This window comes from Mya arenaria, chromosome 3 (genome assembly GCF_026914265.1).
Source record: "Mya arenaria isolate MELC-2E11 chromosome 3, ASM2691426v1".
Classification (NCBI taxonomy): Eukaryota; Metazoa; Mollusca; class Bivalvia; order Myida; family Myidae; genus Mya; species Mya arenaria.
This window is the reverse complement of record NC_069124.1, coordinates 82,166,474-82,194,379: the sequence shown is the minus strand read 5'-3', so window position 1 is coordinate 82,194,379 and position 27,906 is coordinate 82,166,474. Positions and strand designations below refer to the sequence as shown.

The following is a 27,906-nucleotide window of genomic DNA, read 5'->3' as shown; positions in this document are numbered from 1 at the left end:
AATGTCGTACTGCAATGAGATGTATTATCTTGGCCATTTTGTATACACACAGTGTCCATAAGCGTTGTGTACAGCATTTACTGGTGTCAAAAACTTCCAAACTACGTTCAATGAAAAGAAAACTATGTGTTTTCATTTAACACTGATGACCTTCACAATTATGGACCTGTTACTAATATGAGCGATTTAAATTAATATGTTAATGGCATCTATATGAATTAAAGCGAATTCTTAAAAGCAGTGTTAATAAGCATTGTACATATTTACAGCTGAAGGCGGGAGGGTGAAGGACTTCCGGTACTCGACACCTGCCCCACGCTTCCTGCAGACGAAGGACACCTATACGTACCACAAAGGGGAGCGGGCCATCCTGTACTGCTCCGTCAAATACCTGGGCACAAAACCGGTAAGAAGAAACGGAATGTAAAACACACGTATGAGCTGACAAACATTTCAATGAATCATGCATATGGGGGCATTCAGAAATGAATGAGATTTGTCGTATCGTAAAACATGTTAGACAATTCAAGAATTAAGATAAACAACTTGACATATTTTAATAAAATGTATAAGAATATAGCACTACAGCTGTTAAAATTCTCAGTCAACACTTTCTCGAATTTTTAACATCTCTTTTAAAATCTGAAACGTGGATTATATTTCACATTTATTGGGACTATAAAAACTAAAACCAAATTTTCCAACCGGGAGAAAAAGTTGACGACTAATGATTTTAGTTTACTAGTTCAAACATTTTTTTTTAATTTAATCGTATTCTCGTGAAGAAACAATGACTTTTTTTACATCGCTGTTGAGATAAATTAAAATGTACTCTTTTCAAAGTCCATAACAATGATCACATTTAAGAATGAGGGTGCCAGCAAACATTCACAAGGTACTGGAATTTGATTATTTTACGCAGTTTTCATACCTAGTTTTTATATATAGTATGTATGCACAGTGCTGCTTGTGGAGTTTTGTGCTGTTCTTCTATATTTCTTGTTTGTGATTTTATGTTCTATGTCTTTGGCGTTTAGCCAGTGCCATTAAACCGGGTTAATGTTTAAACTTTTTGCTACTGACCTTGTTTCTGTAGCTTTTCGCATTAATAGTGTATGTAAAAGTTATACGAACATAAATTATGTTATTTTATTATATACTGTATGTCCCTCGTATGGAAAGATGTTTTGTATTTATATCAAAAGAGCAAATGCAAAATTAGGATTAAACGCAGCAAATTTGGAATTTGCTTATATTTTTTTATTATTAAAGTCCAATACTCACGTGACCACTTACATAAATTCCTCATGTAACATGAATATGTTTAAACTGAAAGGCGTTTGCATCTTATCAGTTATTCATCATTCAATGAGTATGCGCTGAACACTGCACATTGCACCAAGTATTTGGTGGCTCCAAGCGGGAATGAAACTTCCTGAAATAGAAATTGGAGTGTTGGCAGCACGAGATTTGTAAGATCAAAACTTCAAATTGGTTTTGATATTCAACTAGGAATTACATGACGCAAATGAAATTTTACCCATTGATGTTATTAACTCATTATTATGCGTCCTTATTTCAAGTTAGAATTAAATTGGATTGATTGCATCTTTCTTTAAACGAGGACTTAGATACTTCTAGTTGCTCTTTCCTCTGTCAATATTTGTTTCAGAAATAATCCATGTCTTACGAATCCAATCAAACTAGAGTTGACAGGTGGTCGGTTCATCTGAAGCAAAGAAATATTGTTTCACTTAAGCAAATAAGCAATGATATAAAATAGATATTTTGATCTGTTACGTGGAAGCGCCCTGCAGATACAATATGTTATCCTCCCCAAACGTCGTTGGAGACCACCGCAGCACGCATTATGTAATATTTACTCTAAGTAGATATCTCACTTGTTAATTGAAACATGACGCGCACTCGACTAAAAGTATTATATCTTAGCCTAGTTTCTAAGTACGCCCTCCGGATTCAATGATTTCTTATCAATGGATTTACATCTCTGATAACCTACTGATGACTTTCAAGGCACTAAAGTACATCGAAAAGACGAAATACTTAAAATGTGATGTACATAACTAAGCCCCAATGATTGGTATCATTTCAGGTAAGCTGGAGACGCGCCAACGTAAGCTACTTCTTAACAATCGGTACCCTGCCTATGACGAGCGACCCTAGGTTCGAGGTCGCTCACATCGAGGATTCCCCCGACTGGAATATGATGATATACAACGTAACGACCACGGACAGCGGAATGTACTAGTGCCAGATCAGCTCGCGGGAAAGATACATCCGCAAGGAAGTTAATAAACATTCTAAAGCATAATAATTCAAATCAGAGATATTTTGGACGTTGTCCATTTTGTCCTATTCTTTGTCCTTTGTCTTTCTACTGCAGAAGTTTTAACCATTGTACACAATATCTTCTTTCAATGTCAACTCTTATTTATTGATGGACGTGATTATCTTGGTTTTACAGGTATAACAATAACAGGATCACTTCATCCCGACAGAGTAACACTACTGTTATCACTGTGCAATGTGTCAGGGGAAGTACACCTCCTGAGTCAATTGACTGGTTCAAAGACGGGATAAAATTGTTCCAGACGGACGGAAAAGAGTGGAAATGCGTAAAAAGCTTTCAATAAATTCTCAGACTATTACGAGTATTCTGACCAAATCCTCGACGGAGATGACCGATACTGGAATATACTCGTGTAGGACTTCGGACTTACAGGTAACCAGCGAAAAAGTCAACGATTTAAAAAGTAAGTTCACTTAAATGGCTTTCTGTTTGCACCTCGAGGTTAGACAATGAATATAAATTGCGAACATGTATGCTCTGATTGTCGTCTAGTATATGCTTGATACATTTTGTGCTTATCTAGCTCACTTCACTTTTAATATCTTTCCAGCCAATAAAAAGTCTCAGAAAAGAGGTAAGGTTTTGTATTTTGTCATACAAGTTAAGCTTTTTAAAAACGAATAATCAGTGATGTAGCACCTGTTAAAAACTAACCAATTAGCCTTTAATTATCGTAGTTCTTTAAGCGATTGCATGTCAAAATACAATGAGTAAAACTATGCATTAAGTTTCTCACGTTCTTATGGGATACAGTCGAGCCCCATTGGCACGAACTCGCTTAGCTCGAATTCTTCGTTTGCTCGAACTAAATGTAAAGGACCGGTCCCTGGGAGTTCGAGCCAAAGGGGTTTGACTGTATATAATTTTGGGGACATCTTTTCTCAAAAGGTTATTTTAGTCTAATGAACTAATTTATACAATAAATTTTCTTTCCTTGCACATATTTACTGTATGATTATTTTTGTTTGGATTTTGTTGAGGAGAAACAACAGCGCTTCTTTTAGTATACTGTTCTTGGTAATTAAAACCTGATGTCTGCTTATTTCCGAACCAGACGACGCTAAGGCCAGTTACAAACTTGATTACGGCTCATCTGCAAGTCAGATGGTAACCTTTCTCAAATTGGTCTCGTTTTGTCTGACACTGGTGGCTTTTGTCCGAAACTATAACGCTGTCGGTAATTTATAAAACTGCTTTGGGCACCTATTGATGTTTACGAGAACCGTAGCGTTACAGTAGACTAAAAACTGGAATAACTCATCTTATATGCCGTCAATTCCTCTGAAAAAGTGATCATAGTGAACAAGTTCGCATTGATGAGTTTCATGGACAATAAAGTTTGATTGCATAACTTTTAGAGGTGACATGATTGTTAGTTATGCCATAATACTATATGTTTGATATTTGACCAGCGCATAGGATACACGCACTTTGTCATTGCAACTCTAGTTGTTTGTTTGTTTTTAAAGTTGGGACACTTTTGATACTTTTTTAAATTTAAACAGATATATACTGTGCACAAATCTTAAGTGACCATACATTTTTTCAATTAAGTGAAAGTTCATATTCATCGGATTGGCATATTATAGCAACATTGACTATGAAAAGAGTGTGTCAACAAATATAATATATTTCTTTAAAAGAAAAATCTCAGAAGCATTTACGAAAGTATCACTTCCATCCTTTTTTTAATGAAGTTGGTTGTTCTTTATTTAAATGAACATAAACCTTGTTTAATTTTTTAGTTACTACGGAAGTATAACTTATATATCTTTTTAACAGCTGCAATACTAACCGTTAGGTTACGTGTGTACAACTGAAAGACGCTTGATCAAAGGGCGACTTCAAAAGGTCAAATTCGGACAGTTGCATAGAGTATAACTTATAAACTTGTTTCAGTTTCTTTTATTTAATAATTTTGGAATGATAAATGTTTCAAATCGGTATAGTCCGTTGTGCAAATGGAAGTTTAATGTCCATCGTAGTACGTTATTAATCACAAATATATGTTAGACCTTTTCCTAGCTCTTGTTAACGGAAAAACCAATGTTATTAACAAAGAAGAAAACAATCTAAATGTCAGCTATTGTTCTGTATATGAAAACAAAATCGGTTTTTTAATTCGTATTGTAATTTCGAGATGTAAACTTCTTTTACATTTTTTTATTTCTAAATAATAATGGTCATTTGACAGTTCACAAACATTACTTTATAGTCACATTTTGTTTTGTTTCTACGATACGGGTTAATATTGTAGAGCGTTTTGTTTCACAGAAAAGTTGTATATCAAAGTTTAAACTCTCGAAATTGACTCACTCAGTTGGCATATTGATAGTAACGGAACTCGTCAGTTGACAAGACCCTTTGACAGCAACAGCTTGTAGATTATGCCAGTTTCATCATCTAACTGTTGGAATCTTACGGAATCAAAGTGTATCAATAAGACAACATTCGGGTGGTGAAAGATTTGTTCTTAGAATATGTAATCGCACACAGGAATTTGATGTATTAGTCTGATATTAATACCCATAATGCTTCATTGTTTACTCCCGACCAACTCAAACATCACATTTACATCAGGTCAGACTTGAATGAATTTGAATATATTTACAAACATACGTTAAAGATAATGAAATGATTAAAATTGTTCCTGTACTTCAAGCATCAGGTTCGAGTTAATATGTATTTGTGTCATGTTGTAACAGGTGTAGAACAAGTGTATCACAAACTCACTGGCTTTATATGTTAACTCATGTGTTCATTCCATTATTATTTGTGGATGGTTAATTTGATTAATAAAAATAAAATAAACGTGCTGTGTAGTCTTAAGTTGCCATTTAAACTTACATTTTGGACATAAGCCCGGAAGAGTTGAGCATTGGCATGATAAGTGAGATGTTTTTATTATCTTTTAAGCCGTACGCCGTTCTACTGACATGCCGTGCAAACTTCATATCACTTAAAGTAGTATTCTGGTCACAAGCCAAAGTATTTTGTTCATATCAAAGAATAAAGAAATAATAATAGCAGTTCTCTGACAATAGTGAATTACACCGATGAGCTCACCTGGGGCACCTTTTCAGGGACATGGGAAGTCTTGAAAGCTTTCTGCGATTTTTTTGTCTTCCTTTTACGAACAAAATGGTAATGGAAATATCTGTAACGAATTCTGCAGTCTTGTCGGACTGCAAAACTAATCATATTGGCCTAATTAAACGTTGATTCGATCTTTGTAGAAACAAATATATCATTTCGAAGTTAACATACCACAGGAGTTGCGCAATAATTGCGAGTAATGATTTATTCAATAGCATGTATGATCAAGGTTACTAAATGTCATTACTTAATTACATCTAAAAGCCATGTTCACCTTCTTCTCATTTATTGTTTATTGATTTATTCTTCATATTTGTATTTTGTAATATGTATTCATTATTGATTGTTATTATCATTGTTCATACACGTTGACTAGTTGAATTATAAAATATACGTGTTGTGACTATACGTGTTGTGACGATGTATTATGTCTTTCTGTCTGTCTGTCTGTCTGTCTACGACAAAACAACAATGCGTTTTCCTCAACGAGTCCAACTACATTCTTTGCAATGTATATCCGGAAATCAATGCCAATCACGTACATAACAACAATAATGTACCTCTAATTGATTTCAAAATTAAACCTTAATTAAAAAGTTCCTCCATCAGATCCTGACAGTCTTGGCGAATTAAAACCAGCAGGCACACTATTAGGATATAGTTTGACAGCGGGAGTAGTATTGAGTTATTCCACCAGTGATTTACCTAAAATGTCGTAAAAAGAAATGATACAATTCTTTTTTATATAACATTGTGATAAATAATTGAATGGCAAACTTAGGTCTATCAAGTATTTTACTGAAAACATTTACGAGTCTCGATTATATTATGTAGAAAGTAGGTAAATTTCTTTCATTCCTTTCAAATTATTTGTAACAATCCAAGAATACCTTCGTCACAAGTACTACTGCGCCGTGCAATCAGAGTATGTTATCCTCTGAATTTTTTTTATATATAACGGACATAAATGAGGTTGAAAAATTGATTGCCATGTGTAATATTTATTTTTGTTAAAAAAAGTGTTTCATATGAGTGATTAAATCGATAATCGTCAAAACATCCTTAAAGATTGTGGACTTATGGATGCTTGGATTCACACTATTAAGTTCCGAAAAAATAACGTAGTTCCCTCTTACCAAAACCTGACTCACGGTATTGACAATAGCACGGACGTGTTTTCCTCTTCTCATATGATCCTTATAGAGGCCACAGGCCTACTGATCCACATGGTTGAATTATAGAATATGTGAAATCAGACATGCTTGATTTAAAATTTCCCAATCTCGCCCTTAACGAGAATGTCTTTGGTAAGACGTTGGAGTATCTTGTTTGGTATAGTTCTCGTGTTCTTGATTGAATAAGTAATTATATATTTTAAGTGTTCTGTGACATCAAGGATTCATAAGATCGAATATTTACTTCAACAGATAAGTCTGTCGCTAAAGATAAATGAGGCTATTCATTTTACTGAACCCTTTGATTCCAAATTGAAGATAGAAATCCGATACGACATAGATAAACAACATACTGACAAACCAAGCGTACCAACATGGATCTTCATTGTCGTTATTCTAAATGAAGCTTTGTTAATCCATGGTCTTCATCCAACATTCCCGAACTTGTCCATCGTGTCAGAATGCGGTATTCAACCTCTAACAAGGCTAACTTGCTAAACAACTTTTCCAATCACAATCATTATATGAATGCTATAGACAAGGAGATCCCAAACCATACCTGATTTTGATATATCACACCACGATGTCGTTGTCTACTACAGAAAACATCTATATTATATCAGTAATAACTTTATTTCTGGGTCCACGCTGATACAAGTCAGTAAAAGCATGCCTTGTCAGAGGTAGACTCGACATAACTTCGATGCTGAAGGCTGCACGGGAACGACTTAACTTGTTGCGGTATTCCTTTTGCTATTTTAAAATATATTCTAAGGAAGTTAAATTTCATTGCCTCTTATGGTATTGGCAAAACGCGATACAGTGTTAAATAAAAATGTTTGGACTGTTGACTATCATAGGGTATTAATATGTATGTTTAAGTTTATCGTGACAATTATTATATGCAAGAAAATGTACGTCCTGACAATAACTTCAGAATACACCTATGTAGGATAACGAAACTGTTTTTGACAGATCATTTATTGGTTAGACGAGAAACATGTCCAATGCTGTCAAATATTAAACATGTCAAACCAATGTAATATTTATCTGAGCAATAAAAGTATAATACTGTTGCATACGAGGAATAAGTTGGTTTAAGCATACCATTGTCTGAAGTAAACTCTAATTAGTACTTTCTGTTTTTCTAAATAGCTTTACTTCCAAGCCTTTTAAGCTATTGACAAAAAGGGATATAGTATTTAAAATGAATCATATCAAAACCGACCGTACAATTTATAATGCATTACAAACAAATATATACAATATCATCTAACTCCATAAAATACGACTTTTATCAGAATGCAATGTGAAAAAAAACTGTCAGTTTGATACAATGCATACAAAACAGTAGTTCGGCATTAAAAAACATATATAGAATAATATAAATTTGGATGTGTTTTTCCTAAAATATAACTTAATTGTTGGGATAAGAGTGAGGTTGCGTACACAAACTGGTTTAAGCCCCCAGTAAATTTACATTTTACTGACCGGTCCATGGCGATACCTAACAATTCTTGATAAACACCCCTAGTTTATTTTTAAATAGTATATGTGTTATGAGTTGTTTTTGAAGTTTTGTGCTGTTGTTCCATGTATCTGGTTTGTGATTGTCTGTTGTTGTATTCTATGTCTTTGGCGTTTACCCTGTGCCATTAAACGGGGATTACGTTAATGTATACTTTGATAAGATTTACCATTTATGTTTTTACTTTATTCGGGAATGTACGGATAAGAGTGAGGTTGTGCACACAAACTGGTTTAAACCCCCAGTAAATTTACAATGATGAAAAGCGAAAATTATTGGTAAAATCAAATTTTATATAGATCTGTATTAAATGCTGAAGATGTTGGTGTTAAACCCACATTTGCATGTCTGTTCAGTGACTCTGTAGAACGATCGGTTTTAATATTGCGTTTTAAAATAAATGTTTCAATACGAAGAAACAGACGTTTGTTATTTCATTTGATATCAAAAGCAACATTGTTATATATCTTCATTATGTGATTCCACTGGTAAATATTGTTTCATAAAATCAACAAATAATGGTCTTTTGTTTTTAGAAGATAGCAATAACATTTCATTTATTGAGGTAAAAGAGCAGTCTACAGAACATGTTTCAAATTTGGGAGCATATTTGCGAGTCCAATCTTCATATTGTATTACACAGCGTCGAGAAATAAACTAAAGATGGTCGTAAACCGTCAGATTACCAATCGTTTATGTAGTACAATCATTTTATAGTTCTGATAGCATCTAACTACAGGATGCACACAGTTTTCAAGCGTTACATGTATGTTCTACCCATGCTTTATGTTTATGGGTCAGTTGTCGTAATTGCCCTTGTCACAGTGATACGATATTTCTCCCGACATGCCACGACATACTGCTGGATAGACCTTACTTGGAATCTGACACAAAATCCCCCCCACATGCCACGACATACTGCTGGATAGACCTTACTTGGAATCTGACACAAAATCCCCCCCACATGCCACGACATACTGCTTGATAGAACTCGCCAGGAATCTGACACGAAATTTCTCCCATCATACGGCTAGTCAGATCGCGTCAGGCTCCCTGAAATTTTGCGTTATACGGCAAGAAAGAACTCGCCACGGAACTGAGTGTTTGTACGAGTCCAAATCAATTGTGTACTAGTATAGCAATCAGAATCAGGCAAGGAGAATATTCTTTCATTGAATGGATGTTCTAGTATTACGATTCATTGGTGTTTGAGAATATTTGGGCAGTGCACGGTTAATGACGTCTGAAGGACACACTGATGTGTTGTTTAAGAGTCTAGTAATTGTTCTTAAGGCAGCTTTTTAGGTATATGTAGTCATAACGTACTTTATTTATGAAGTTGTTAGACCGTCATTAGCACGTTTAATGCTAATATCTCTTTTTTTTCGTGATAAAGATAGGTTTTATTCAACATCGTTACACTATAACATTATTTTCATAGACAAGGACAATTGCATTAGATATAACTGTATGATAACTATATAATAGCCTATTGTTTAAAGTGTTCTAATGTACATTTTGGGGCAAATTATAAACATAATTATAAGATTTAATATCTCCAATCACCAGGAAATATTTCTCATTCCTGATGTTGAACAATGCTTTCATCCATTATTAATGACTTATTATGCAGAAAGGTGTCTCTTCCGCTTTATCTTCAAGTGTGTCATGTGAGCGTGTTACTCTCAACACTGTATTTAAATGTAAATTCTTATCATTTCCAAAAACGATTGGACCGACCGGTTAAAATTGTTTTTCAATCTTATTCAGTAGTTTTCTGAAAAGAAAAATACTAATTATTAGAAAACATAATAAACCTAATAACATGGATGTAAAATACACATCCTAAAGCAATTAAAATATTTCCGAAATGCCACGACTATGTAGCTGTAGAGAATAGTTGAGGTGGTGTTATGGCTGCGTCGAAAAGTTTCAATGAATGATTGCTTCCACTGAGCTCAACGATTAATTCACGTTTTTTGCAATAACACTAGCAGGGCAAAATAGGTACTAAATGATAAACTGGTGTTTTAAAAACATTTAGTATGAGCATTAGGAACAGACGCTTTGGATGTAACCGTAACCGAAACACCCAAAGCGGTCTTTAATATATATATCAAGTGTATAGTGAGTATTTCATAACGCATGTCAACTACTCCCGAAATATGAACTTATTTCCTAGCGGTAGATCAAACGGTTGCTCCGATATGATATCTCCCATATTTGAACAAATATATTTAATGGCTTTTAGAAATGGTAATATAAAGCTTAGACTATGTTAAAAAGGGGAATACTAGTATATTATGTTCTCTCAACTCAGAAAATTAGATCCAGTAATTTAACCATGCTATAAATTCTTATCTTGCCCACGGGCAATGATAAAATGCCCGGATGTAACTGCTTTTTGATTGTCGCCACATTGTAGTTACCTACCTTGTTGAAGACTGTCGTCTGTAGCATCATGGACACCTTGTCTTGTGGCAATAATTAGAACGCTAATTAATTATTTCTCACTTCAAATGTCACAATAAAACAGTTTTCACGCACCTTTCACACAATAATGCTTAACTCTCTTTAGAACTATTTAAAGACCGATTTCACTATTAACATAATCTGAATCACTGCGCGCATATCCATGACAACCACGAATTATCCATACGCAATTATTTTAACTAAGCACAAAAGAGTTCCAGCAAAAAAACATATTTACTTAATTTTGTTTAACTGAGGTGGGAGAAAAAGCATCTACCATAGGTTCATCCCGACCCTCGCGCAGGGTGTTTTGCGAAAACTCGGTAAACCTCGTTTCCACAAAACACCTTACGCTCGGGTCGGAATGAACCTATCTTACACTCTCGGCCATGGAAGATACTTATATTCACTCATTTGGTTCAACATATCTGAATTTTTTATGAAACAACAATAATTCATTATACAAACACAATTGTTCTGATGCATAATTATGCCAAACATAAACGTAAGCTATTAATACTTTCATTCTTTCTGATATGTCATACGCAATAATCTACACCGCTTGATTTGAGCAATGCACTCGAATGTTAGTGAGTCCATAATATAACCAAAGATTTCATTGCATTAAATTTCAATTATTTACCTTCGGCTGAAACAATTTTCCATGAGAAAGTGGATCCATTTCTATATGCCAAAGGATTCTCACCAAACTAATCTCTCCGGCCATATAAACCTCAAATATAAGTAAATTACGAAAATGCGTTTAGGAGCTTTAAATACGGCCTGGTATCTCTTATTCATATTCGACGAGTCTCGGTAAGAGCTCAGCAAGTCCTCGACATGTCATTGGGGTAGTCTTCGACAGAAGCCATCGGCAAATCCTCAGCAAGTCCCCCAGTCTGGCCATAATTGCCTTATAGCTTTTTTAATTTAAACATACAGACAAGACGAACACAACCCCATGGGGTTCATCTGTCCAATTTCTTGTCATTTTAACAAACAGAAAAATACGAACACACATCTCCGTGGGGATCATCTCCCTAATTTATTATTCTGAACTTGGATATGCAAAACACACATGCCTGATACTGGCTATTTCCGGTTAAACAAAATAAAAACATCAAGGACGCTCAGAATACACTTCAACGTCAACAAATGTTCAGTGATATGGTGACTTCTTATAAATTGCATTGTGCTCGTGAACATTAAGTACATTGGCCAAAAGTTCCACATATCCAACGTTTATATAATTTATGTACTGTGTTGTTGGTTGAGTTTTGTGCTGTTGTTTCATGTTTCTAGTTGGTTTGTGAATGGTTTTGTGTTTTATGTCTTTGGCGTTTACCCTGTGTCATTCAACGGGGTTTATGTTTTAAATTTCGGCTTCTCAGTTTGTTTCTGTAGTGTTTTCATAAAAATTTAACTATCTGATAGAAACTTTCAAAAAGGTATCACTTTGTTTTAAATAATATTTGTACAAATACATGTCTACATACATTAACAACGTCTCCAATAATCGATGCAGGGTAGAATATTAAAATCACGATTCCAGTATATGTAACTACCTCATGTCTTCAGTATTCCGCAGAAGATCAAAAATAAACGTGAGCCTTGTGTCTAAAACCATTTCAAATTCTTCATGTTTTGATTTTGATATAAAACAATATAATTTATTTGGTGCATATGTATATGTATATATCATTAAGTGGTCAGGATTTTTCTGCCAGTTGCGTCTTCAAATTATTTTTACCGTCTAGAAAAACAAAGGGCGTTAACTACTTTGCAGAAGCAAGCTATGTCAACCTGATCGGATCGGGCATTCCATCAGACAAACACAAATCATTAGAAACATAGGGTGCATTACATATCGGAAGGACATTTATACTTTTCTACAAGTGCAAATGTTCATTGGGTTATAGAATCCTGTGCTACGTCTGTGATAAATCATATTCAATCGTTTGTCAGTTTCTGTTCATTTGATTTACTCTCTTGATGTAGGATACCTTATGTTAGTTTTCATTATCCCTTTTGCAAAGATTGATCTCCTATTTGTTTTGTTTTTCTTTTAAGAAAATTGATTTTTATTTCTTTAATGCACATTGAAAACATTTTAATAGTTTCCGACAATTGTTTCCGAGAGATAACTTACGATTCCTTCAAAGAGTCAAATGCTAAATGAGACAAACTTGGTAATTGGTCGTGATACATACTAAATATGTAAATAAAATGCCCTCGTGCTCCACAAACAACAATTTCGAATCTGTTCCTGTATAGTCGCATAATTAAGGACAATAATTCATCACGCAATGGTCCATTTAAGACCATAACCAAAGTTGACTGTGACTCTGTGGCTATGAAACTTGGCATACTGTTGATTAAGATTAGTGGAGAAATAAGTATGAAGGACGGATAACATTATCAAATATTGTTATGTCATATAACATTAGGAATCGCAAAAAATCTTTACCCCAATGTCAATTTTGGCCCTGAACTGAACTGTTATATCGTGACCATAAACATGGGTTATAAGATTCGACATTTGAAGATGCAATGATAAGGTCGCGCATTTTGACATACTACGACCATCAATTTGTTGTCGCAATTACGACTGTGTCTCCGTTTCATTAAAATAACTTTTGAAATGTAGGTTCTTGGATATTCTTTGATGGTGTACGACGCTCCTCGGACGCCGAATGTCTACCGATTATAAAGAGTGTAAAATTCAACTAAAACTACTGATAATTGATAACACTTCGATATCACTTTGCACGCGTCAATGCAGAAACAATCCAATACATGAGATTTGTTAAATCGTCCGTTTTATCAACAATATAAAAAAAGTTCGCATGTTTTTGATTATTGGCACAACCACTGTGGTAGCAATTATCAAGGAATATATGGTTTGCCTGTGACCGACAATATTTTCTTTTTATTCACTTGGCATTCTGCCCAAGTTTAGTTATTGCAATATGATATAAAAAATAATATTAAGCTGTTGCCTGATTGATTTAAACAATGTCAGTTTGATACAGTGCGTTGCAAAACAGGTGTTAAGCCTAACAAACGTCATATATGTGTTAATCTGCGTGTTTGTATATACGCCTTGCTATTATAACATTTCTTTGCAATTACTTAATAAAGTTTAGCTACAAAACTCACATGAGGAAATAAAAAGCAGAAAAAAAACAAGTACACCATTACGTGAAACAAAGGCCGCGAAAGCCATCGAAATGTTGATTTTATGGCGATCGTTTCCAATTCCTATAAAAAGCGTCCCATTTGCATTGCCAAGTTACTTTCTCTGTCATAAAAGCCATATACAGACTATTATTGAATATTCATTCTTCTGAGTTCTATGAAGCATAAAACAGTTTTGTTACCTTCGAATAACGATTTTATTTCCACAGAGTAGAATTCAGTTATGCTGAAGACATATTTATGACTTCACAGCTAGATGCGTTAACACTTCCCTTGATGTTTTAAATTGAAAGTATGGAATCGGTCGACATTTCTGTAAAAGTACACTTTCGTTACAAATAACTATATCGTTGCGAAACAATTTCTTAATACAGACACAAAGCTTGTTTATGATTTAGGCAATGTCAGCTTTTTAAATATGAGTGTACAGAGTATTTGGCTAGTCTCAGATGTTTCCATTATATACTAAATATTGAAATATAAACGTGAACTGATGAACAAATTGATGGATTTTAAAAATAAACAAATTTTAGTCTTGGTGTTTTTCCCATATTCCCCGAAAGCATTATGTAATACCATGGAAAAAGACATGCACATTTTCCTCAAAAATAGGATACACAAATGCAACTTAAACACCAAAAATATTCTTATTTAAATGCCTTAAAATGTTAAGATATCTTAAATAGTTTTATGAATGATTTGTATCGCATTAAGGAAGATTTTGCTCAAAGTCGATATGGTTAAAGCTTTAGTTTTCATTGTCTATTTTTCGTTCTGATAAATACTTTTATAACTCGTCTATTTTAGGACCGAGAAGGTTTAACGTTCTCGCGAAGGATCTACGGCATTTGTTGTTATATGAGTGCTCAAAAACACGCATACGGCGGTAGGATTATTTAATCATGTTTTTCCTGCTATTTTCCGTAGACATATTGATTAATTATTAACCATCAGATGAATGCAGTCTCCTTCGCATTTCTTCTTTTTAAAATACGAGCTTTTACAGACGACACTAACTCGTTCTGCATTTATAGCTCCAGTATCCAGTATCCATAGATGTTTCTCCCGTCTCATGTTATCGCATTTTCGCGGTGAAAGTGCGCATTCGAGAATGCGAAAATGTAAAACCCATCAAGTACGAACATTTCAAAATGTGCCCAGTGGCGATGCGAAAATTTGTCTTATAATTGTTATTATTAAGTATTATAAGTATTACTTCATATGTAACGAGGATGCAGCATGTCTCACCAATGCCGTAATTAATCTAAAATGTGTAGACCCTGATCTCACTTCATTTAGTAAAAATAAAACATTAAAAATCAATTCACCAAGAAAGAAAACGCTCTTAAAAGTCAGCTTTGATACTGAAGTCACTATTTTGAATAGCAAATTTGAAAAACAAACAACTTGCGAATCATATACTTTCAAAATTCAAGCATCTCTTAGTGTAGACATTTGACACCATGCATTCTTGTTGATATAGTTTCAATCTTAATTTTTGTTCAATGTACTATTCATTCTGGATCAAATGCAACTTATGCTTAAAGTATTTATCTAAAATAACAAAATAATGGAAAAAGAAACATTTAACTATTGATTTTGCAATGTGAATAACACAAATTGGTTCTACAGTATGTGAATGACTTAATACGTTTATGGCAAATAACTTCTTTTGTTGTTGTTACAAAAGGCTTTTCGGGAGGAAGAAATTGTTTGTTGGAATCAAAACCGGTTTAATTCACTAAACGAGCTCATTGTTGTTATACAACACAATACAATACAATCCAATACAATACAATACAACACAACCCAATACAATACAATATCTTTATATCAAATAACTATGGCAACAATAAAGGTCGAGAGCCGAACAATATTACCCAGTTAAGGAAACGGAGTAATTTTGTTTAGTAAAAATTACTAGTTGTAATTATGCAATTATTATTTTTTCCATTCCATTTTATAGAACACAACATCAGTGTTTTCTTTGATCTGGTTCTATCAATAATTCTATCACCAAAATCAATTTTTAAATAGTTTGTTCCCTAACATTCCCTCAATACTCCATGGTTTTGATTTGCGTGAAATTCCGCTCAGATCGTTTGCAAAGATTAAGTATCTGAAAAGCAATAAAAATAATGAAGTTAATTTTAGGAAAGACCATTAGGCGCTATTAGACTGAGATGAACATCTGAATATGTGGTGATTGAAGGTGCCCAAATCGAATGTTATAGAAACATGTGAAATATGCCGAAGATACAATTATTAAAATAAAAGTAAAGTCACTTACTTTTATTACTCTTTCTAACATGTTTACATGGTATTTATTGAAACTTTCTACTTAGCATATTTATGCTCCCTAATGGTTTGCGTATAGTTATCCGTTACAACCTTGTTTCAGAAAAAAAAACTAATTGCGTTATTTCATTTGAACTTCATATACTTAGGGCACCATGGCAAGATGTGTCTCACATAAAATCGTGACCTTCTTTCAAGGTCGAGGTAACATTTGAAGGTCAATACATACAATATGGACTTCATACAATGAATCCGTGTCTCACTATTAACGGGAATTCAATCCATTTCAAAACATCATTTGTAGAGCACAAACAAAAAATGTGTAACTAGGCATAACTATTAATGGAAATTTTATCGATTTCTACAGATGTGTAGAGCGCCATGGGAAGATGTGTCACACGCGCAATTCATTCTCTTATTTCACATTTGGAGGTCAATGTAACAATATTGAGTTCATAGCATTAGTTTGTGCCTGACCCATGAATTATTTTGCAATAAATGGGAATTCGGTAAATTTCCATGCATTTTAGAGCACCATGGGACGGTGTTTGTATCTTTGAGGTAAAGTTTATACAATATGGATTTTATAGCAATAACTCGTGTCACAGCCATAACATTTTAACTATCATTGAGAATTCAATTAATTTCTACACATTTGTGGACCACCATGGGAGGGTTGTGTCACGCATATTATTCGTGCACTAAGCTTCAGTGTTGATATTTAGAAATATTTTCTATAGATATGTAATATTGTTTCAATCCATTTTAATGAAGGAACTAATGGCTTTAGATATACAAGCTTTATGCATATTCATGCTGTTCGTTCTAATGGGAAAGACTGTAAGTACCTGCTGGATTCATTGGCACTGTTTTTCGCAATTAAAATTATCTAAAAATACATTCTAAACTGCTCTTTAAAGTAGATTGATATTTTTTCACATTATATACATTCACATTGCATGTTTATGGATAGATCTGTGTAGTTTCTTTCATTGCTTTCATATAACTGTCTTTATCTGCTTTGAACAATTTACCTATTTAAGAAAGAAGTACCATTGTTGCTTTAATTTATAAATGATTTGGCTTAATTACACGTTTTCAACACTGATATTACAGCTTTTAGACACTGTACTAACTTACTTGTCAAATAGCAAAATCATACAAAATAAATAGAAAGTAATAATCTATCATTTGTTTCCGGTCCAGATTGAAAAGTCCGACCATAGGACAAGCGCGTAATAACGGTTAAGAGGTTCGATAAAGACCTAGTAGAACATGATTGATACATTTGATAAGAAGTGGCGCGATGTTGCGGGTGCCTCATCTGTCATGGGGTGCCAGATAGAGTTTTCTAACATCGTCTAAGTCTCCGGAAATGCCGGTGTCCAGGAAATGTATATCTGGTTTGCACAAAACTAAGTTGCTTTTACTTGGTAATGACCCAATTATGTCGAAACGGTTTGTTGAAGTGGGACTTTAACTTCGGTTTTAAATATTTAAAGTAATTATTCGTATCTAAGTTGTTATTAAATCACATAACAGTCCAGTTGTACTTTGGTAAATGAAAAAATTCGCCCAACTAGAGGGTCATGTTTCAATAGCATCCCTCTGTTAATTTTTCCTACACGGCCAAATGAGGGAGCGGGGGGGGGGGAGGTGGGCGGTGTCCCGTGCCATTGAGAGCTCTTAATCAAAATACCTTAGATAAAGGCTTCAATACGATGGATTAACTATCCCTGTTTATCCCTTCAACTTTGTACAGCAGGCGTAATTATTACGCCAATTTATTTAACATTAGGTATTTATAACAACAGAAATATGAATCGGCATGATATGATTCCACTGGTTAATACTGTTTCATAAAATCAAGAATAATGGTCTCTTGTTTTGAGAAGGCAATCAAATTTTATTTATGAAGATAAAAGAGCAGTTTACAGAAGATTTTGTTTTATCATTTTAAATGCCTACTGTTTGAGTAAAGTAGTATTTATAATTTACAGTTTCTGATTGTGGGTTGAATTGATTTCTAAATACTTTGCAACAATATAACTAAATGTTATCATTAAACTGTATTACTCAGCGCCAAGAAATGTTCTTGTATTAGTTTTAAACTCTCAGATTACCGGTCGCTGTTGAATCAGTCAGAAAAGTGTTTGCTTATAATCCTTTTTAACTTCATTTCTCTTTCATGTGCATACGGAAACAAGGAGCATACAGCTTTCTTTTGTTTAAAGTATGGATTACCCATTCTTAATGCTCGTATGACACTCATTTACAGTGTTCTAGTGTAAATCTGGCATTTTTAACTGCGTTCTGCTGTACGTCTGACATTTTGTTTCCTACGTTCTGCAGAACATCTGGACATTTATTTACAGTGTTCTGCTATACATCTGGACAATTGTTTATATCATTCTGCTTTCTCTCCACTTGTTTACAGTTTTCTGCTGTATATCTGGTCATTGGATAACAGCGTGCTGCTGTACATCTGGCCATTTGTTTACAGCGTTCTTCTGTACATCTGATATTTTGATTACACCGTTCTACTGTATATCTGACCACTTGTTTACAGGGTTCTTTTACACATCTGGTCACTTGTTTACAGCGTTCTGCTGTACATCTGACCACTTGTTTACAGCGTTCTGCTGTACCTATGGCCACCTATTTACAGCGCCATGATGTACTTCTCGCCAATGCTTACAGCGTCCTTTTGTACATCCGGCATTTTTGCGCTCTGCTGTACATTTCGGCATTAGCTTACAGCGTTCTACTGTTCACCTGACGACTATTAGTACATTATTATGACGTTCATCTAGCGTAAGTCATAGACATATTTGATCTTATCACTTCAATTTCATTTCAAGAAATAACACATCAAGGGTTAACAACCTAGAATCTGCTATTATTTACTTATTCCCGATGCCGTTATCGTAAATGACTGCTTTCAAAGCTTCACCCATTTTAAGTCCAAAAAATATGTACTTTATCCTTGGCCGTACACAACGTTATTCCGCACTTACCGACATTATTCTAATGTAAAGATGAATCACTTCCAAACACGATAGCACAGACCGGTTATAGCTTCCATTCTAATATAACTACGTTATTTTCTGGAAAACAAAATGCTTATAATTGGGAGCATTACTGACCTTAATACACCTATCTAAAATTCATATATTAAGATACTTTATAAAATCGAAATACGAAAAGCAGCAGCACTGAGAGTTGAGCCGGTCTTGTTGCTTGCATTTAAACGTTTAAAAAAACATGCTTCTATTGAGCACAACAGCTTGTTCACGTGTTGTAAAATAGTATCAGTGATACTTAATGATAGACTGGTGCTGCATTATGGTCTGAGTATGAGCATTCCCATCATACACTGTGCCTGAAACCGTTATCCGCATTCATTAAACTTTATTTTTCAAGACATATAACATGGGTGATTTTTGATATGTTGTAAAGCATGTCACCATTTATTGCCAAAAGATTGAGTGGCGAATAAATTTCATGAACATATTTTCGAAATGGGTCAGCAGGTTCAATGTATATCAAAAAGTTTCAATAGGATTATATGTGTTTTATATGTCTGCATCCTTAATAAACAAACAACACATTATCATATACAACATTGTACACTCCACAAGTTGATACTTGGTTAGCAATAACCTTTACCGCGGCTTACTGAGTACACTACAAACTTTGCCAGTGCATTCGTATAGTAGTGTCTTGTCTAGGACTATGGTGGTGGCCGTAATATAATCACCCATTACTTCGCATCCAAATTTCATAATCTACCTTAGGATGAAATAATTTGCCATGCGAAAGTTTCCACTAACTTGTTCACGAAGGATTCTTGTTTTAATTTATTCATAGTACAAAATATAACCTAGGACATACACACTTTATTAATAATCAAGTGACCATGAAACTTAGAACACACTTCTGCACGTCTAAGTCATATCGTTCAATACATTGGAAGATAAATATTGTCAAATAACATAAAAACACATAAAAGTTGTCTTAAATATTTTAAAAGGAATGGTTGCTTAATAGCCTCGACAGTTCCTCTCGTCTGCTTATTGCTCTATTACTCTCTCTCTCTTCATTTTAACAAACAGGAAACGTCGAAGGCTAATCGCAATGGGAATTATAACACTCCTCCTTTCCTGCTTCTAAACTTGAAAATGCAACATACATGTCTTATTTTCGGTAAACTAAATTATTGTTTCGGGGACTTTCAGTTTTATTCACTGGGAAAGATTTTTACAAATTAATTGCATTCACTTTGATATTTACAATATTTGTGTAAATACATGAATACAATCATAAGTTAAATGTCTGAAATAATTGAGGCTGGCAGGGAGGAATTAATATTCGTCCCAGATGCAGGATAGCATCTAAAGACAACGACTCCATTATGTTTCAATATCTCGTTTCGTGAGTATTCCACACGGATTTCAAAATAAAGGTTAGCTCGTGCCTGTATCAATTTTATAATGTATATTTATTATTTAAATACAATAATGTTTATATATGTGATGATGAAGAGCTCAAGACATAATGGTTAAGTGCGCCAATGGTGCCGCTGCGTTCGTTTAAAGTACATTTGTCATCATGTCGCAAAAAAAGCTTAAGGAGACGCATGTGAAGGAACTCTGTCACATTACTACACATGTCATCGGATTGGGCATTTCTTTCAGTCAAACACAAATCAGCTGATCCATATGGTGCTGCATACGTACACAATAATTCATGACTTACATAGTATCTTATATTATGGAGTAATATCCTCTGTCCAAAGGCACATGTTCATTTGGTTTTAACATTATGCGTTTCAGCTATGATGTCTCAAACCGCTATGCCTTTCTCATTTCACAGCCAGTTTGAGTATATAATATATTTCATTGTCTAACTACAATCCTGATGTAGGATACCTGTTTTGGGTCGTCACCATCACTTGTGCAATAATTTAGCTGACAACTGAATTCGTGTCTTCTTTATAGTAAATAGCTTACCATTCCGCTATTGCCAATCGAACACATTCAATAGACCAAGACTGTAAATAAATATTGCTAAAATGTAAAATGTTATATTGTCATGATTAAAAAATGGTAAAAAAACTCTAATTCGTGCTGCAATTCCAAGTATGTTACCAATATGTCGTCTTGCTTAAGACAAGATTTTTTTTAAAAACAAAACCTGTAGGCTCATATAATAACGGACAGCACATCGTTACGCAATGTTTCACTTTAGCTCATAAATAAAGTTTCTTGCGATTATGTGGCTATGTGAACGTTCTCTTACAGTCCATTTAATATTAGTGGAGAAATGAACATGATAGGCGATTAACGCAATTAGATATGGAAGGAAAGTGCTAGTGTGATTTACCATTACATATATATTAAGCATGTTATTGATAATGAATATAATATTGATGTAAAATATTTAAACACTTATCATGTTTCGCAATGTTAAACCGCCTCAGACAATTTTATCAACAGTATAAGATATGTTCGCTGATATTTCATGATGCGGCACAACCGCAGTGATAGCATTGATTTAGGAATGCACATTTACGTTTTGCCATCAGCCGACATTAGTTTCTGGTGCAGCGATAACTTCCAAAGATCCCAAATTGTACATATCATAACTAAAAATATATATATATATATATATATATATATATATATATATGTATATACGCATTGACAAACTTAAACAAAGTACACGTACTTGCCAGGCCAAACTTAGTTGCAATGTTATTTACCTTTGCTTGCCATTATATCATAAACGTAATCTACACTATTCGCATGAGAAAATGAATAGGTAAAAACCTACTACGTAGTGCGCAAGACAAATTATGGGAAAGCCGTGCCGTAAAGAGTGCCATTTAATTGCGATGACTTCGTTTTCAATTCCTTTAAAAGTCACACGCGCTGTCACGGTTTTGTAACCTTCGACTAACAATTTCTTTTCCTAGGAGTAGAATTCAGCTATTCCCGGAGACATATTTATGTTTTCGCCGTTAGTTACGTTAACACTTTTGTTGTTTGAGTATGTTGAAAATGTGAACATGATACGACATTTCTGTTAAAATACATTTTTGTGAGAAATAATTGCAAAGGTTTAGTACTATATTTTAAAAATAAAACAAATAGTCTGGTTTATGATTTACAAAATGAGAAAACATGCTGATGGGCTAGTCCCTGTAGTTTCCACTGTATTATAAATATTTAAATAAAAGCGTGAACTGATAAATAAGTTGAATAAAGCATTTAAATTCATAGTGGAGTATTATTATTTGTGTTGATTCCATATTTCCCAAAGTCATTACATAACACCATAAAAATGTAAGTGCACTTTTATGTTAGAAAACGGAGATATATAAAACATTATTACAAACTTATTTAAACGGACTTTAATATCAAATTAAGTTTATCAATGATTTGAGTCGCATCAATTGTTGTTGTTTTTTTCGTTTGAAAACGATTTTTCTTCGAGGTCGTACGTTTTGTTTTTATGGAAGGTATTTCTAATTTTCTCCTTTCATCCTTATCTTTTATATGACCAAAAAGGCAAAACCATTATCGCAAAAGAACTACTGGATTAGTTGCCATTTGATTGCCAAAACAAGCATACGGCGATTTGATAATTTAATCATTTTGTCATGTTATTGCTGGTATACCTATTGATCAATAACATAACTAATATTCGAGTGCAGTTTCTTTCTCCTTTTATATCAAACGGGCTTTTACAGACGACATCCACTTAAATGTTTTTCTTTCTTCATATATTGCGCCAAACGAGCGAAAATGCGGGAAAGCGGAGGTTAAAAACTCGCCGGGGAGAACATGTGGAATGTGGTGGGGGAAATGTACGTGTGGCAAGACAAAATCTGCATGTGGTGGGGTGATTATGCGTGTGTAGGGGTAAATATGCGCCGCGTTAATGTTCTGTATTTTCGCTTCGCCCTATTTTCGCATTTTTCGCTGCGAATATTCATGACCTCGAAATGGCAAAAATGAACTCTCATAATTATCACAGTGTATGTATGAAGAAGGTTTAAGTAATGAACCTGTTCGCAATGGCCTTTGTATATCATCCATTTTCTAGCGTTTAGCTCAACCGTAAGGTACACATTTAACACTTATTTGCCACATCATGATTACAATAATGGTGTGCCACTGCATATGTAAAATAGGCACAGCAAAAAAGTCTTCAATAAGAAATGTTATTACCGGTCTCCACGGATATTTATAATTACATCTTTAATTAACGCAACATCAGTGTTCTCTTTATTCTGGTATCATCATCCTTTCTATCACCAAAGTCAGTTTTCAAATAGTTTCCTCCCTAACATTTCCTCAATATTCCATGGTTTTGAATTGCGTGAAATTCCACCCAGATCGTTTGCAAAGATTAAGTATCTGAAAAGCAACAGAAATAATGAAGTTAATTTCAAGCAAAAACATTTGTCCTTCTGTTATACACATTTTGAATATCTTAACATGTGCTGATTTAATTTGCCTGAATCCTATGTGATGGTATTATTGTTTATAACGACCCAAGATGCAACAATCAAGAAAAGCCGCATGTCGTCTGTTTGGTTAATATGAAGAACACACGTGCGGTGGTCTAAATAGTCGCTTGCGAAGATTCCACGTGTATCAGTATCGTATCTCATAAAAAAACGTTTTTATCTCGGTTTTGTCATTTCCCTTCAACTTGAACAAGCCTTCTCGTAACAGATTTAACTAATTAGCGCTGGATATCGGCTGCCCACTTTCAACTTGAACAAAATACACAGACCCTATATGACGAAGTGCGCAAAACGTAGTCCACACGTACACGTTCTCGAACAAGTGGCGTTTCGCTCCTTCTTTTTAGTTACAATATACGTACTCATTGGGGTCTTTGGATTAGCTTTGAACATATGTTCGTTGTTTTACTTACATAAAATATTAATGCTATATTCCATAAAGTATGCACTGTCTATCTGGTACTAGACGTTGCGTTCCACATGTTGCCCTTAGTGTTGTTTGATTTCCCAGGAGAGCCCAGGCTCGTTATTGGTGAAGACATATCGGCAAGTTAAGCCACTGGACGGACAACACAATGTAAAATACTTAAAGCGTGCTCCTAATATCCTGGTTAATTGAATATGAAATATTGTGATATTTATTTCCTTGCTTTCTCGCATTTATGCAAAACGCCTTTGGGGATATAGCCAGAAATAAATCAGTGGTTGCAAATACTTTATGAAACACAAAACACAAGTGGTGTTTGCTAGAGATGCTTGATAGATATTGGGAGTAATGTCATATATGAAATGATTTTCGTTATGCTTGTTAAGATAATTATCTCCGAATTGCATTGCGGATAACAAGAGAAATTGATATTTTTATTTTATAGTAAGTTTCCTCTAAGCGTGTTATCTGCTCTGTTTAGTTCCCGTTTGAACTGTATGTGTTAGTTAGTCCTAGTATCATCAAGACAAACGACTTGCCACTAGAAAGGCTCCTGCAAAATATATTAGTGAAGCGATCACGATTTTATGTTTGTACACTCACCTGTGTGAGCAATTTATTCTTATGAATGGTCCATATTCACATACTCCACTCATTTGGTTTAAACATGTCTTCATATTTGTTTCTCTTTCGAATAACGTCATCATGCGGGGCCCACATCGCTACTGATATTGCTTTGGTTTATTCTCCATTCTTGACAAACCATAAGTAATTAGTTATCTAAAAGATCTGGAACACATGTTGCTCTTCCTGTACTGGTAAAACACTCATTATAAAAACATGGTGAAAACATAACCACTTGCTGAATGGAGTCGACAAATTACATCAAAAAGTTTGTTTGAAAACATATCGAGATAATTGCGTATATTGATTTCTAGATTACAAAAAAAGATTCACAGTTAAATTCTAACAACCCATCGCTGCATGTCCGTCATCCGTAAACAACTTAATCAATAAAGGCGAGGTCACAATCATTCTCAAACAGTCTAAATAACACTCATTCTGAGAAAGTTGGTTTTTGTGCTTTCTAAACGCTCCTTTAAAGTTTGCTCTAGGGTCATATTTGTATGTGGTAAATGTCGCATGCAATGAGAAGTACTTATCTTTGCCATTTTGTATACACACAGTGTGCATAGGCCTTGTGTACAGCATTAACTGTTGTTAAAATCTTCCACACGACGTTAGATGAAAAGAAAGTTGACGACTAATGATCTTAGTTTTCTAGTTAAAACATTCATTTTAATGTAATCGCTTTTTCGTGAAAAAAACAATGACTTGTTTTACATCGCTGTTGAGATAAATTGAAATGTACTCTTTTCAAAGTCCATAGCAATGATCCCATTTAAGAATGAGGGGGCCAGCAAACATTCACAAGGTACTGGAATTTGATTATTTTACGCAGTTTTCATACCTAGTTTTTTATATATAGCATACCTAGTTTTTCAAATATAGTATGTATGCACTGTGCTGCTTGTGGAGTTTTGTGCTGTTCTTCCATGTTTCTTGTTTGTGATTTTATGTTCTATGTCTTTGGCGTTTAGCCAGTGCCATTAAACCGGGTTAATGTTTAAACTTTTTGCTACTGAGCTTGTTCTGTAGCTTTTCGCATTAATATTGTATGTCAAAGTTATACGAATATAAATTATGTTATTTAAGATGTTTTGTATTTATATCGAAAGAGCAAATGCAAAATTAGGACTAAACGCAGCAGATTTGGATTTTTTATAATTTATCGTTTAAGTCCACTACTCAAGCCGTGACCACTTACATAAATTCCTCATGTAAGAAATTATGCAAATTATTTTGTATAAATACTTGCTAAAGAGAAATATTAAAGATGTAAATTAATTATGTCTACGCGATGGAAGACTCGATGTGACATGAATATGTTTAAACTGAAAGGCGTTTGCATCTTTTCAGTTATTCATCATTCAATGAGTATGCGCTGAATGCTGCACATTGCAACAAGTATTTGGTGGCTCCAAGCGGGAATAAAACTTCCTGAAACAGAAACTGGAGTGTTGGCAGCACGAGATTTGTAAGATCAAAACTTCAAATTGGTTTTGATATTCAATTAGGTATTACATGACGCAATTGAAATTTTACCCATTGATGTTATTAACTCATTATTCTGCGTCATTATTTAAAGTTGGAATTAAATTGGATTGATTGCATCTTTCTTTTAACTAGGACTTAGATTCTTCTAGTTGCTCTTTCCTCTGTCAATATTTGTTTCAGAAATAATCCATGTCTTACGAATCCAATCAAACTAGAGTTGACAGGCGCTCGGTTCATCAGAAGCAAAGAAATATTGTTTCACTTAAGCAAATAAGTAATGATATAAAATAAATATTTTGATCTGTTACGTGGAAGCGCCCTGCAGACACAATATGTTATCCTCCCCAAACGTCGCTGGAGATCAACGCAGCACGCATTATGTAATACTTACCTCTAAGTAAATATCTCACTTGTTAATTGAAACATGACGCGCACTCGACTGAAAGTAATAGTTTCTAAGTACGCCCTCCGGATTCAATGATTTCTTATCAATGGATTTACATCTCTGATAACCTACTGATGACTTTCAAGGCACTAAAGTACACCGAAAAGACGAAAGACTTAAACAGTGATGTACATAACTGAACCCCAATGATTGGTATCATTTCAGGTAAGCTGGAAACGCGCCACTGAAAGTTACTTGTTAACAATCGGTACCCAGCCTATGACGAGCGACTCTAGGTTCGAGGTCGCTCACATCGAGGATTCCCCCGACTGGAATATGATGATATCCAACGTAACGACCACGGACAGCGGAATGTACGAGTGCCAGATCAGTTCGCGGGACCGATACCTCCGCAAGGAAGTTAATAAACATTCTAAAGCAAAATAACAATTCAAATCAGAGATATTTAGGACGTTGTTCATTTTGTCCTATTCCTTGTCCTTTGTCCTTCTACTGCAGAAGTTTTAACCATTGTACACAATATCTTCTTTCAATGGCACTCTTATTTCTTGGTGGACATGATTATCTTGGTTTTACAGGTATAACAATAACAGGATCACTTCATCCCGACAGAATAACAAAACTGTTATCACTGTACTAATATTACTTCCGATACTGGAACATACTCGTGTAGGACTTCAGGTTACCAGCGTCAAAGTCAACGATTTAAATAGTAAGTTCACTTAAATGGGTTTTTGTTTGCACCTTGTTTTGTATTTTGTCGATCAAGCTATGTTCGTTAAAAACGAATAATCAGTGATGGAGCACCTGTTAAAAACTAATCAATTAGCCTTTAATGATCTTAGTCCATTAAGCGATTGGATGTCAAAATACAATGAGTAAAACTATGCATTAAGTTTCTCACGTTCTTACGGAACACAGTCGAACCCCATTGGCACGAACTCGCTTAGCTCGAATTCTTCGTTTGCTCAAACTAAATGTAAAGGACCGGTCCCTGGGAGTTAGAGCCAACGGGGTTTGAAATTATATACTTTTGGGGACATCTTTTCCCACACAGGTTATGTTAGTCTAATGAAATAATTTATACAATAAATTTTCTTTCCTTGTACATATTTACTGTATGATTATATTTGTTTAGATTTTGTGGAGAAGAAACAACGGCGGTTCTTTTAGTACACTGTTCTTGGTAATTAAAACCTGATGTCTGCTTATTTCAGAACCAGACGACGCTAAGACCAGTTACAAACTTGATTCCGGCTCATCTGCAAGTCAGATGGTGA

At 34.4% G+C, this 27,906-nt stretch overlaps 1 protein-coding gene across 1 annotated transcript; it reads left to right on the top strand.

Moving 5' to 3' along the window:
• The first annotated feature begins 14 nt into the window (after nucleotides 1-14).
• LOC128226327 (uncharacterized) lies at nucleotides 15-27,906 on the top strand. The gene is made up of 6 exons (XM_052936210.1): nucleotides 15-21; nucleotides 270-406; nucleotides 2,114-2,262; nucleotides 2,486-2,636; nucleotides 26,831-27,025; nucleotides 27,844-27,906. The coding sequence occupies exons 1-6, from the start codon at nucleotides 15-17 to the stop codon at nucleotides 27,904-27,906; spliced, it is 702 nt and encodes a 233-aa protein (XP_052792170.1).